General features: G+C 41.2%; 1 protein-coding gene across 2 annotated transcripts in view; it reads right to left on the bottom strand.

Moving 5' to 3' along the window:
* Positions 1 to 13,732, bottom strand: part of myo10l1 (myosin X, like 1) — a 62,309-nt gene that overhangs the window by 3,926 nt on the left and 44,651 nt on the right. Inside the window, exons 9-39 of one of the 2 annotated variants that reach the window (XM_034112034.2) lie at positions 13,366 to 13,472; positions 12,585 to 12,714; positions 12,385 to 12,503; positions 12,152 to 12,298; positions 11,932 to 12,032; positions 11,465 to 11,531; positions 11,084 to 11,176; positions 10,909 to 10,977; positions 10,727 to 10,809; positions 9,715 to 9,817; positions 9,266 to 9,346; positions 9,022 to 9,146; positions 8,048 to 8,171; positions 7,823 to 7,929; positions 7,450 to 7,744; positions 6,535 to 7,347; positions 6,238 to 6,361; positions 5,416 to 5,557; positions 4,516 to 4,620; positions 4,315 to 4,410; positions 4,130 to 4,223; positions 3,911 to 3,966; positions 3,395 to 3,537; positions 2,793 to 2,987; positions 2,505 to 2,662; positions 2,292 to 2,412; positions 1,536 to 1,684; positions 1,180 to 1,328; positions 895 to 1,102; positions 611 to 747; positions 375 to 498 (exon numbers count right to left, since the gene is read on the bottom strand). In XM_034112034.2, the coding sequence (XP_033967925.1) occupies positions 375 to 498; positions 611 to 747; positions 895 to 1,102; positions 1,180 to 1,328; positions 1,536 to 1,684; positions 2,292 to 2,412; positions 2,505 to 2,662; positions 2,793 to 2,987; positions 3,395 to 3,537; positions 3,911 to 3,966; positions 4,130 to 4,223; positions 4,315 to 4,410; positions 4,516 to 4,620; positions 5,416 to 5,557; positions 6,238 to 6,361; positions 6,535 to 7,347; positions 7,450 to 7,744; positions 7,823 to 7,929; positions 8,048 to 8,171; positions 9,022 to 9,146; positions 9,266 to 9,346; positions 9,715 to 9,817; positions 10,727 to 10,809; positions 10,909 to 10,977; positions 11,084 to 11,176; positions 11,465 to 11,531; positions 11,932 to 12,032; positions 12,152 to 12,298; positions 12,385 to 12,503; positions 12,585 to 12,714; positions 13,366 to 13,472 (4,565 nt within the window). The remainder of the gene's footprint in view (positions 1 to 374; positions 499 to 610; positions 748 to 894; positions 1,103 to 1,179; positions 1,329 to 1,535; positions 1,685 to 2,291; positions 2,413 to 2,504; positions 2,663 to 2,792; positions 2,988 to 3,394; positions 3,538 to 3,910; positions 3,967 to 4,129; positions 4,224 to 4,314; positions 4,411 to 4,515; positions 4,621 to 5,415; positions 5,558 to 6,237; positions 6,362 to 6,534; positions 7,348 to 7,449; positions 7,745 to 7,822; positions 7,930 to 8,047; positions 8,172 to 9,021; positions 9,147 to 9,265; positions 9,347 to 9,714; positions 9,818 to 10,726; positions 10,810 to 10,908; positions 10,978 to 11,083; positions 11,177 to 11,464; positions 11,532 to 11,931; positions 12,033 to 12,151; positions 12,299 to 12,384; positions 12,504 to 12,584; positions 12,715 to 13,365; positions 13,473 to 13,732) is intronic. The other variant, XM_034112035.2, reaches the window with a different exon arrangement.

Genomic DNA, 13,732 nt, shown 5'->3' with positions numbered 1-13,732 from the left:
GCAAGTAAAATATCCCTTTTATAAAAGGGATTACAAACAATGTAAAGATGTAACTTAACTTTTGTGGTTATTTTTGCGATAAGGCTACCACATTTGCCTTTCATAAAAATAGGAGTAATGAGTGTTTCAAAAAATTGCAAAGGGCACTAGGTGCTGAAAACATAGATCAATGTACGTATATTATGTTTAGGAAAACCTGAAATCTGTCAACTACTGTCAAAAATCCATCTGTTTTCTCGATTAAGCCATCATTTATTTTGCATCGATCCAATCCTGTCCTGTTTGATTTTGAAATTACCTCAAGTATTATTATTGAGAAAGATATATCATTTCAATTGGTAAAATGATGAGACAGTGTGTTGTATAAAGCTTACCTGCTCAAACATAAACGCAAACTCCACTCCTTCTTTTGGCATGCTCTCTACATCCAAGAAGCAGTAGAGCTTGAAGTAGAGTTTCCATTCTCCTTCTTCCTCCTCTTCGTCACTGCCTGCCAACCTGGATAAAACAGTAAACGCAAGTTAAGTAACCATATGACCAAAACAATCCACTTACCAGTTATTAATCATTCTAGATCAGTATTTTGACTAGATGACAGCGGTATACATACCTTTCAAACTTGGCCAGAACATCTGCCACGATCACTCTGCTCTCCAAAGCTCGGTCTGTGCAGGAGTTGTGTTCAAACAGAGAAAACAGGTTCTTGCTCTCCTCCATGGCCAAGCCTCTGATCAACTTCTCCACAACCTGCAGCAGCAACATAAAAACACATACATTTAAAAAAAAAATGCACAAAACCGCACACAGTAATACAACCATTTGGTTGTAGGTCTTAAAATATTTTTTACTGAGAGGATGCTATGCCAGATTCTGAGTGTGTTTTCTTATGTGCACCTCTCCAGCTGTGGTGTGTGAATTGATGGAGATCTTGCAGGAGCCTCCTCCGTGGCAGTAGACGATGGTGCTCATCTCCTGTCTCACCAGCAGGGCGGCGATCTCCTCCTGAGATGGGACAAACTCACGAGTCTTGGTCTTCTTCAGGGATTCCGCAATGAAACCAGCGTAACGCTCGATATCCGTACCAGGATAACGCTCCCGTACCCTGAGTGAGATACATTTGTTTGCCATTAATGATAGATCAAGAACAGCACAATACAAAATGCAGAAACAAACACTCACCTCTTCAGGTGGAAGCGGAGGTATCTGATGATGACTCGACTGGGGAGGAAGGTGCAGCTCATGCAGGTGAGCAGGTGCCAGTGAGCCCGGTTGGCGGGGCTGTTAGGCTGAGGCACATGATTGGTCTGCTTGATCACCTGACAATATACCTGAAAAACAGAAATGTGGATTTGAGATATGTGAAGTTTGAATCAATCTTTATCAGTAAACTGAAATATCAGACCCTTTCTGAAATATTAGGTTTATATTGAAGTGCTTTTATTACATGTCCTTTTGTCATGTGAGAAAATCGCCTAAATCTATTTATTTACAGTTTTTGGAATGTTTATTCTAGAATTTTTTTGCAAAGCTAGTACCTCATCCCTGAGAGGGCGCAGGTCCTGGCAGGTCTGCAGGATGCCCTGAATGATGGGCACTGTGTCCGCCAGCGTCTCCATCTCCTGCAGGGAGTTGAAAACTCTCACCGCCTCATCCTGCAGACTGGCATAGCCCTGCTGCCTTTGGACTGCACACAGACAAGGATAATAGAAAAAGGTGAGCAAAGACAGAGACGAGGAAACAAAACATGTAGCTTATCAAAGATGCAAGAAATAAAAAAGGAATATTGTGAAGATTAGAGCTGTTTTAATCTTTGTTCAGGCAAGCAAGAGTTGTAATTTAATTTTAGGATGCATAGACTAGTTTGTGTTGGACCTGCAAAGGGTAGTTACATGTATGGAAGCTTTAAAAGCACAAAAACTGGGAAAGCTGAAGGAGAAGAAACAGAAAAAAAAACTAAGCTGCCCCAGTCAAAGAGTCCGAGAATATCGTCATTTGTCTTTTCCTAACAATTTTTCCTGACCTTGATGGAAAACAACATGAAGTTAAGGAAAGATGTGACGGAGGATTCAGAGGGTCTTAGGGAAAAGATCAAATATGTTTCATAAAGCATGGTCCAGTGTACCCTAAGGGTATAGGAAAGTAAGTACTTAAGCACTTTTCCTCGGCATGTACCAGCTCTAATCACGGCTGCTGCTTCAGCTCATTTCACTCAAATAGGAAACTTCCTAAGCAAAAAAGACAATTTGACTCCAGTCCAAGCTCTAGAGTTTAGGTTGTTGAGTTTTACTTACGGATGGTGACCTCTCCGTAAGGGAGGGGCAGTAAAGGCGAGTGCAGAGGATGCTGAGTGTATCTGAGGATGGGGTTCCTGCGGTACATCTGCTCCACGATGTCTGCGTTCACACTGTTCTCCTGAGAGCACACAAGATCAAATTCAAGTTAGAAGTCAGTGCATGTTAATACATTTTAATATGCTTACTTAACAGATATGTGTTTTTTTTTACCTTGATGTCTCTGATGAGCTGCAGAGTCGGGGTCTCTATCGGGGTCTTGCTGTCTATGGCACCCTGTATGGCAGCTGTCCACCTCATGGCCTCGTTCAGCATCTTGGTGTAGAGGCGGTAGGAATGCTTCCTCCCGTAGACGATGATGTTCCAGTAACCTGTCAAAACAGCAATCATATATTACTACTTAAGTAATAAACCAAAAGGATCTTGCTACATGTAATCTCAAACCTCCTACGTCTAATCCCGGATTACATTTGCCCTTTCCCTTCACTTCTCTTTGCCCACCTGTCTCCCTGTGCACCCGTTCATCCGGCTGAATGATTGAGCAGAGCGAGTTAAGGACCAGAGTTCCCATCTTGGAGGAGTTTCGCTCGGAGCTCTTGTAGTAATCCAGGGAGCCGTGGGTCAAAACAATCCAGCGCTTCTTCAGCTTCAGGGAGGTGCTCTTAGCATTCGTCTTCATCTCCTTTTGGAGCCAGCCTGAAAGAGAGATAAAGAGAGAGGGAGGGAGATCAGAGGAAAGATGTCATTAATGTGTAGAGGATCAGCAGGGGCGTACAATTCATTTATATCATGATCCGCACGTCTTTTCGTATTGCAAACAAATATTATGTTGCGATATTTTAATCCAAAATCTGTCATAAAATGAGATCTTTAAATACTATATATTATTCAAAAAAAATATTATAATAAGAATAACATTCCTATTAAACTAAACTTATTTGTAATGGTTAGTGTACCTAAAGTAAACAGAGTTATTATGTTATTATATATTTTAACACTGACATACCATTTAAACAAACATTTATCACCATCCATACCGGACCCTATTTTACAAGGTTTTTAATAAATCCCTACAAATGTTTTGTGATGAAATGAGTTCTCACCTCTGCACAGGAACTCCTGTCCATCTATCCTGGCGTCTCCTTTGGGTTTCTGCAGCAGACTGATCCAGTGATGCATCTCCTCCGGTGTGTCGCTGTTGCAGTGGATCACACGGTTTGCCGTGATGATGACAAAAGAGTTGGGCCTGCAAAAGTCAAATTATAGACTTTTAGTTATAAAATTCCACCTAAGGATACTTAAGGGTATCCAAAAGTTGTATTTATAAATCAATAGTGATACATATTGGGTTTTCCAGTTAATTTTGATATGCAAACTAGAATCTAATGATTCTACACAGAGAATGGATTGATTTTTTGCAAGGGATTTTCATTTTCCATTTATGCTTTAAAAGCATCAAAAATGTGCTAAACTGTTTTTAAAGAGCTTCTTCTATTATCCATTTGTAGGGACTGACACCACATCAAAGCTTTACAATTTCACTTATTTGAAAATATTGAAGAAAGATATTCAAAGTTAATCAGCATTTCCTTCCTTTTTCAATCATTAATTCAACTTACCGATCAGGGTTGTCTGAAGCACAAACCGAGTCGATCAGCCCCACATCCAGAGTTCCCTGAAGGACGAAGGAGAAGAATTCAAACGTTTATTAATGTTGCTCTATTGCTTCTACTGTGAACTGTAAGCAATTCTAAAGTCATCTAACTCAACACAAGCCACAACATAGTATTGAATAACTTAAACACAAAACAGGTTATTATGTTGTTGTTGAGACTGACCACAGCGTTCTTTGGGTTGGCCTGTTCATGGGACATCTCCAGCAGCTGCTCAGGAGTGCACACACGCACCTTACTGAGCATATTAAACCACCCACTGCACAGAAAGACATAGTCACACATTACAAGTTGAATAAATTAATATATTTCTTAAGTGCTTGAAGTTATCTACAAAATCTCCACCACACCTTGCATCCTCTGGCGACTCAGCAAACACCTGATACGTCCTGTCATCTGTCACGATGTTCAGAGCGTTCTCCTTCTCATGGTTATTCACTATCTCTCTGTAAACATACAAACAGTGCACATCTGAACCCTCCAGGTGTTGAAACAGAGAAATAGTGTATATCTTTTTGTTTTTTGTCTATGGAGCTTTCTGGAAGTCTTACTTGGCAGCTTTGATGTCGATGGTTCCCTTCAGCTTCTCCTCGCTGTCGTTCTCGTAGTACATCAGTTTACAGTCTCTCAGCACAAACCAGCGCATCTTCCAGTTTCTGAGGCAGAAGAGAAACAATAAAAAAAAGCCAAGACAAACTAATCTAGACTCTATAAAGGTTTATGTAAATGATACATGCTCTTTATGGACTTCTTGATCTAGAATTCAAGTGTATTAAGCTTATTTTTATGGAATACCTATTACCTCAGGCTAACTTATTTACATGTAGAAAATGGAAGTTACACAATGCTTAATCTATATAAGTCCCATTTAAAACTTGAAAAATATAATTTAGCTTTCTGAATAATCTTTTGGATTTCAAGTGATTGTCATTTGCATACTATATATTTTCTATATAGATGTTCACACATAACTGTTTTATATCTTATGCACAGCCTCTTGTTGTGTTTTATGCCATTTATAATATATTTAAGGTAATTCAAATGTATTTATGTTTTGTGAATATTTGAAACAGTACTTATGTGTAAGTTGTTTATTATAGAATAACAAAACCAAGCAGCAAACAACATAATCTTTACCAAGAAGAAACTGTACTACTCTTCCCACTTAAATGTAATCTGTATCCTATGTATTTACTTAGACAATGTACTATAGTTAAGAAGATAATGTTGTAGAATATGAACAAAGAATCGAGAAATAAAATCTCAGAAAGGTATATGCTCGAGAGGGACACTGAAGTCTTCCAGCTCTGCAGAGGGCTCAAAGTGTTCGTTAGACAACACAGATAGTCACTCACATATTCATCATTCAAACCAACATTGCACTGAACATCACTCGCAACAAAGATTGTGGTTTGTATAGCATGCAGTCTGCACTCAGTAACAACTACAACAACCTCCGTGAGAGAGTCGAGAGTCCTCCTCCCTTCTTGTAGAGCCAGCCGGACTTCAGAGACTCTTGTTTGGACCGGAACCACATGAAGGTTTCATCCTTCAGCACGCACCAACGCCTCCTCCACGGGATCATCAGACCAGCTGATGGAGCACAGAATAAAATACCGTCATACAAATTGTTGGGGAAATATTTTCCTAGGCCCATAACTGTGACCCAGTTTATCAGTTTGGACTGGGGTGCTGTGCTCTCAGTGTTGTGTCTCCCTGTTCCTGCCTGCTGGCGTCAGCTGGTAGAGGTGTTATGGTTCTATCTTGTTATGCACAATGTTCATTATTCTCTCTCTGCCAGCTAAATACATGGGTCTGGGGTAGAGTTCGTCAGAATTGGTTTGACATTACATTACATGTCACTTGTTAGACGCTTTTATCCAAAGTGACTTACAATACTGTGGGCAATCCCCACAGGAGCAATTTGGGGTGAAGTGTCTTGCCCAGGGACACAACGACTGACTGCAGTGGGGTTTGAACCTGTGACCCCCTGATCCGAACACCAAGGGACCACCCACTGCACCACACGCCTCCCTTCGGCATCTCCTGTGTCAACTCGTGGCACACGACATGTCTTGTGAATTCTCCGGCCGAAGCTCCAAATAAACCATCAGTGTTTGCCATCCTGCTCTCCTCATGTCTCTCTGAGTCCTATCTCCATTGCTTCAGAAGTTCCCATCACACAAATAACAAATGAAATGGTGTAGATAGTTTAATTTTAAAATGAGAGAGAAAAGGGTTCAAGAAACACAGATAATATATCGTAAACCCACCCTTCATGTAGAGGAAGCCATGGAAATATGGTGGTCCATTCCCATTAAACAAGGTCACTCTGCCATTGTTCACTTCTTCATCCGTGTCCATCATGCCATCATGTTCATCGTCACTGTCTGCATACTGCAACACCATACAAAAACATGAATTATTTCTTGCACATAACAAATCAACAATAGAAGGAACATCACATTATCGGATTTCCTTCATAGTCGAATTTCAAATGTTCATTGCAGAGCTGCTCATACATGTCTGCGTGCACGCGTGTGAGGATGCGTGTGAGTGTGTGTCCTCACAGAGTCGGAGCTGCCTCTGTAGGACTCGATGCTGGCGTTGGTGCACGTGGACTTCCTCGGGTGCTCCTCGTCCGTCACGGTGGCGCTCCCGCGGTTGCTCCCGGATACGGAGCTGTCGTCCCCGGCGTTGACGGAGCCGTCCTCCTCCTCCTGGTCGTAGTCGGACTCTGTGTCGGCCGGCATGCTGTAGATGGGCTCCTCTCCGTCCGCCAGGCACTCCATGCTCACCTGCCTCTCTGAGTCTCCATCTTTCTTTTCCCTGTCTCCTGGGGGAGGTGGTGGAGGTGGAGGAGCATCATCCCCAGGTGGAGGGGGAGGAATTCCAGGAACAGGGGCACCGTTTGCGGGCAGATGGGGTGGAGGAGGCACTGTCCCCTCTGCGAACGCAGGCGGCGGAGGAGGGAGGTGAGCGAATATTTCCTGATCGATGGGAGCGTCTGTCTCAGCAGGAGGAGGGAAGTCAGGGAGGGGGATGCACTCCTCCTCCGCATGGAACCCCTCGTCCACCTCCTCCTCTTTGGACGCTCCTCTGGTGGCATTTGCAGGTTTCGGGGGTTTCGCCTCTGCAGCAGGCTGGGGCGCCACCGCTGCTCCCATCGAAGGGTCCACGCCTCCGAAGTTCAGGAGGTCGATGAGCTCCGTGGCTTTGCGGGACGCCTCCTTCTTCATGCGTTTGATCTCAGCGTCCCGCCGCAGCTGCAGCTCCTGTTTGGAGGACTCACACAGCTGGGACACCTCGTCCTCTCGCTTCTTCTGCAGGCGCTCGATCTCTCGCTCCAACTGCAGGATATCTTCCATCTGCCGGGCCTCAACCTAGATGGTAGGAGAGAAGAGAAGGGGCAAAATAAACGCAATACTTGTTTTATTCTGTATTAATAGGAAGAATCAAATGTGTTAGAGTTGTAGAAAACGCACTGAAGGATCATCATCGTCCTCTGGTGATTCAGCCTTCTTCTCAACTCCTGCCTTCTTCTCAGCTCCTTCCTTTTTCTCCTCCTCCACCCCCTCGTCTTTCTTCTTCTCTGCGTCCTCTTTCTTCTTCTTCTCCTCTCTTATTTTTCGAACGCGAGTGCGAGCGACCTGACCTCGCCTGTGTCTCTGCAGCACCAGCACTGCCTTACGTTGCTTCACAAACCGCCTGCGCTGGAGGTGCCTTTTGAGATGTTTCTGTAGCGTGACGACACTGGCGCGAGCACGCTTGAAGAACTTCCTGTGGACAACAAGAAAAAACATACAGCGAATAGGAAATGGTACAAATACATTTTAGGTCCGTTTGGAAGGGTCTTACTTAGCACAGAAAGTGAGGAGGTGGGCTCGAATTATCATGGCAGCTTGACGTCGAACTTCATCTCTGTCTTTCTCTAAACGCTGCTCCAGAGCCTCCTTCATAAACACCTGCAGAACAAAGGGGAATCGTGAGGAGGAAGTTCTCTAATGTGATGTAGAAAACTTGTAAAAACTTGAAAGCTTTATAGAGTCTGAAATAGAGTTTCTGAATACTACTAAATGTTACCTTGGTCTTGCCTAACTGCCATTCTTTCTTGGTCTTGTCATATCTGTACAGAAGGTCTGTACATTTCTTCTTATCATCTCCTGCTGCTGATGATAAGGATTTCTCTTTCTGAATGATTTTATACCTGACAGGCAGAAGAGAAAGAGAACAAATAAGGAAAAGTCCTCAGGAAAAGGGTCAAACAATTGGAGGACACTTAACGACGCACACCCACATTTGAGACAAAAGGTAAGTGTTGTTGGGTTCAGAATTCCAGAAAAGACAGACAACTTCTAAGTTGAACTATTTATTGTAAAAGAGAGCAAAAGATATATTGTACTTGGCCAAGGACTCATCACGTCTTTGGGAATCACAGGCAGCAAAGCTGTAAGCTGTAACCACCAAATCCGTCAAGAGCCTTGAACCTCGTGCGACAATACATTTTATTACACAGGGCGTTGCCCGTACATTTATGATTGGTCAAGACTAGCTGAAGAGATACCACGGTTTAGACTTGGTTCTCTTTGGTTGGTGCGCAGACTCAGATAGAGTCTCTTGGCAACACGATCCTCCGATCAGCATTCGGCCGGCCTGTGGAAGTCCCTCCCTACTCTGGCACCATCATACTAATTAGTTTTCTCTAACGTTTCTTCAGATATAGTGGGAAACCATAATGTTGCTTCCTAGCTTTGCGGGGGAGCGCGGCTCCCATACAAAGAGAAGGCCGGTGCGATGTGCTGTTCTGACTACCTCTTTGTGTTCCCTCAGTCTCTGCACTCAACCTTGCTACTTTCAATATTGCAAGCTAAACTTTCTTCTGACTATTCCCCTCGTTGGTATCTAACCCATCAGAACCTGGGATTAGTGATTGTGTCTATTTATTCTATAGTCATAGCAATCTCATGAGCACAATAAGCATATAATGTAATAATAAGAATCAGTCTTGTAATGTTATATAAAAATAGACTCCACAGTGTACATTTAGAGATACTTACCGATTGGCAAAATCTTTAAAAGTTCTGCGGACGGGGAACCCGGCCCGACGGATTTTCACTGTCTCCAACATCCCAGAATACCTCAGCTGGTTCAGGACGACCTCAGGGTTAAACACACTTGGATTCTACAAGTAAAAAGATAACAATTAATTAACATTAATGTTTGAGATTACTGATACTTCATTAGGGCATTGCTAAACAGGCTTTTATGTGAATTTGAGCACTAACACGGAATCAGACTGACCTTTTCCATGTTTGGCTTAATGCAGCGAATGAAGAAAGGGTTGGAGACACTCAGAGTGGCCATGAGAGAATGTAGTGAGTCCTAAAGACACAGAGAAAATAAAATGTTTACATATATTTGCATTTATTTCATATGATATTGAATAATTGTCACTTGCAAGAAAGTAAAACAATCAAAAAGGGGTACTAAAGATGAAACATTAGTCAATACATCTATTAGCTAAGCGACAGAACGATTGATCATCTAAGTTATTTATCAAAGAAAAATGCTAATATTCACTATTTCCAGGTTTTTCGTTTTTTTCGTAATACTGTATGTGTGGGATAGAACAGCTTAAAGCTCAATTGTTTTCCCAGCTCCCTGTGGTGCTGACCTTTAAAACCATTTTTGTTTACGAGTTGCCTGTTATTTTAGAAATGTAATTATCTTAATCTGCTTGCATCACTCACTCTGAACTGGGAGCTCACGGTGGGTTTGCGTCGGGCTGTTCCCATCTTCTCCTCGTTGTTCCTGCTGCCGACCTTCTCAAACAAGTCGTAGATGAAGTCCAGTCTGGGGCAACATAACAAAAAATGGGTTATATACCTACATATGATAAGTTATGTCAAGGCAAGGCAAGGCAAGGCAAGTTTATTTATATAGCACCTTTCAGCACCAGGCAATTCAAGGTGCTTTACAAAAATGAAAGAAATTCAGACAAAGGCATTTATTTATTTATTTAAAATCAGTCATTAAAAAGAAAAGCTAATCAAATAAACATTAAAAGATAAAAGTTACAGTGCAGTCTAAGATATGAATAGTTCAATTATTTCGGTTCTTGATTTTTAATTTATTCACAGAACCTCCCTTTGGAAATCTGAACATTTCCGTCCCGATTGTTCATTTAGACTGATTGTTTTCACCATGTTATGCTCGCATGACATCCACAATCGGACCCTCAGGAGGGTGTACTAGCCCCCTACTCTGCTTTGCGTTCCATAACAAAGTCTTTAAGTGTTACCTGAACATCCCGTGTTACCAAAACACTATTTTTCACCCGTCGGTGATGTGATACTTGTTCCTCAGTACAAATCACCCAAAAAAGAAATCCACCCATGTCAGTGAAAATGTCAGAACTAAAAACTAAAATGAGGTATAAACTGCTCCCGTTTACCCTTTTTGAAACAATTTTGAGGTCTTAAATTAGTATGTCATGGATTCTTGCCAATTTTAAATGTCACAATGGTGAAAAACCCATTTCTATATATTTCTTTATTTGTGAGAAGTTGACATTTCGATGATTGTGAATTATAGTTTTCACCTTATATTGACAGTTTAATTCTAGTCACTGTAAAATGTAGAACAAATGTGATCAAAGATTCATATCAGTTCAAACAACTGAAAGCATTTTTTTTTTTTAATGACTTGGTACCGTATTACTTTTCCAATAAACTATTTATTTAAAGCGTGTGAATGTCTTGCCTGCTGTCCTTAAGCATGTTTAGGATGTCGTCTCTGAAGGTGTCTCTGTTCTTCTCCAGGATCCCTCGACCATCATAAAGCACCTGACCAAGAAAGACAGGTTCATCATGAATCTCCCGGACTTTGAGACGGTAACAAATACATTATGTTGACATGAAGCGGCTCAGTTATACATCTCTCACCTCCCCAGCATAATGTTTGATACCAAACTGATGATCGCCAAGTCTGGGCTTGAAGTAGAAAGGGTTTGTCTGCAGAAAACAGGAAAATAGCACAAAGGGAAATTAAATACATTTACGTTTACCACTTAGCTCAACATACTCTTTGAACAATGCATGCCGAATGTAAAAAACTCACAGCGTGTCGGCTGTGCAGCTTCTCCAGCAGAGTGAAGTCAGTTCCTTTGGGGAATCGGCTCTCTTCATTCACCAGCGCCAACAGGCCCAGTTTCTAAGAGAGAGAGAGGGGGGAACACCATAATGTTATTCTATCAGCTTTATGAAATCAGCACCACTTTCTAAGATATCAGTCTGATATTATTAGATCAGTTTACAGAGAGCATCCCGGGCTTACAGCACATCCTTTTATTTTAACTCACTTCAGCTCAACTCTGATAGAGAAAAGTCTGTGCTGTAGAAAATCCTGATTATGAACACAATATTTCTACTTCCAGGTCAGATGCAAAGATGATACCTAGATTTAAAAACCTATTCATGTATAGATTAATCAATGTTTTACCTTTTCTATAAGGTCCAGACACTCTGCATTGTCCATCCAGTCTATGGCGTCCCACTGGACACCTTCCCTGTAGAGGTAACCCAAACAATTACACACGGAGAATGGATGTACACTACAGTATTTAATTCAACTAATTAAATGTAAAACTCTACATGTCTAATGTCTTAGAAAGATTGCATGCTTGTGAATGTAATGGTCAACCCTTTTAAATCACTTCTTGAAAGATCCTTAAAAATGTTGGCGTTTTTATTTACATTTAATTAACTTTTTAAGTACATTATATTTATAATAAACATACTTTTATGGCTGAACCTAATGTTTGTACATGATACCTTAAAGTTGTATGTTTTTCATATTGTTATATTGGTGTCAATAACCCTAACCCTCAATAAACTAAACAACTCACAAACGTTTAATATCAAGTCATTGTTTATTCACGTTTGTATGGATATACTGTAGAAGTTCACCTGTTGTACTCGAGCTGCTCCAGGGAGAAGATATGCTTGTTGAAGTATTCCTGAAGCTTCTCGTTGGCGTAGTTGATGTTAAACTGCTCGAACCGATTCACCTGGACACATAGATAAATAACTTTGATATAGATATGTATATAGATGTATAAAGATCTGCATGCATGTGTGTGAGTGGCTTTTAAAAACACAGCTTCCAGCTAAACAGTTTGTTTCCTACCTGAAAGTTCTCAAAGCCGAAGATGTCGAGGATGCCGATGGATTTGAAGTTTTCCTTCCCTTTGATCTTCTGATTTATTTTGAGGATGATCCAGGAGAAACACTGGGAATATAACGCCATGGCAACAGAATCCCGGGAATCCACCGCCTGTTAGGATGAGAGTGTGAGTGTATCAGGAAGAGATCGATCAAAAGAGGGAGAATAAATGTATGGATATAAGTGTGTGTGCGGACCTGCTCTATAGTGAGTGGCGAGCAGATTTCCTCTCCTCTGAGGATTATTGAGCGCTGAGTCAGCACTTCGGACAGCTGGAAGGTATCCAGGCCCAGCAGCTCACTGGCGTTAGTGATCACTGAACGATGGAAAAAGATGAGTTTACACTTCTATCAGGTTTTACTTTCCCTAACTTTCTTCACACAAGTCGTGCACTCACCTTGCTTGGTGGTGATCTGGGCTCCTCCTGCAGTCATGAACTCGATGTTTCCCAGCTGTAAGACTCCTGACAGCAGCTTAAACATGTCTCTGATCTCCTCCTCTGCGAAGTCCAACACCTTCAGTGCCTCCTACACGCAGGAAAAACACAGCTAAAGTGATGAGGTGCTAGATGTGGTGCTCTTAATATCGCAATATAATCATTTAAAAATCGCAATATAGTACCACCGCAAATTCTGCATAAAAAAAGAGAGAGGTTTTATAAATTGTGTTTTGAATGTCAACTGTAAAAACATTGCATTGAGGTGGAGCTGCTCCTGAGGCAGAAATCATTTTTACACCGGGATGCTATACAAAAAACAAATATAAAAAAGACACTTCAAAATCTAGCACATTTTGGGGACATTTTAAAGACATAACTTATATTATTTATATTGCATGTGCTGCTATTAGCAAGCTGAAAAATCCCTTTATGGCTTATAAATACATTTTATATATTATTTATTTGTGTTAGTTTCGTAGTTATGGTTTAGCAACACTCAAATCCCAGATGCAATTGTTGTCCTTCAGTATGCCTTTTTGTAATGCATTTAATGCAAATCTGTTATACCTGCTGATAAAAAAAAAGGAAAAACAACAACCTGGCAAAAGGTAAAAACATGTAGAGCAATTGCATTAATAATACTGGACAGTCATCATCAAACTAGTTTAGCAATCTGCATGGAAGCTAGTCAAGGAAAGGTTTGTAATACTCAAATCCACTTGACAGAGATAATACTGACCATGACACTGTTATACAGTTCTTTGTCATTCAGGCTCTTGTCCTTCATGCATCCTGATTGGTTGAGGTAGTGGAAAGATTCAGGAGGGTCTTCCAGGAAGTAGAGGCCTGATAAAGGAGAAAATATATATAGTCAGGGTGCTACTGACAGAGATGCACATTGAGATACCTTACAGCACTCAGACGATGTAGAGTCTGTATAAGTTCCAGTGAAATAACACAAACATGCTTTGACTGATAACAACTGCAGCATCTGATATTTAAGAAGTGTGTTACATTTTAAATGGCAGAAAGTCTTGTTGCAATTTCCAGATATTAAAAGAGGTCCTTTGAGTTTCTCTGGTAATTATCAATAGTAGCAGTTAAGT

Source organism: Pseudochaenichthys georgianus, chromosome 22, assembly GCF_902827115.2.
Source record: "Pseudochaenichthys georgianus chromosome 22, fPseGeo1.2, whole genome shotgun sequence".
Lineage (NCBI taxonomy): Eukaryota > Metazoa > Chordata > Actinopteri > Perciformes > Channichthyidae > Pseudochaenichthys > Pseudochaenichthys georgianus.
Note: the sequence above shows the minus strand (reverse complement) of the source record. Positions and strands in the feature narration are given on the sequence as shown.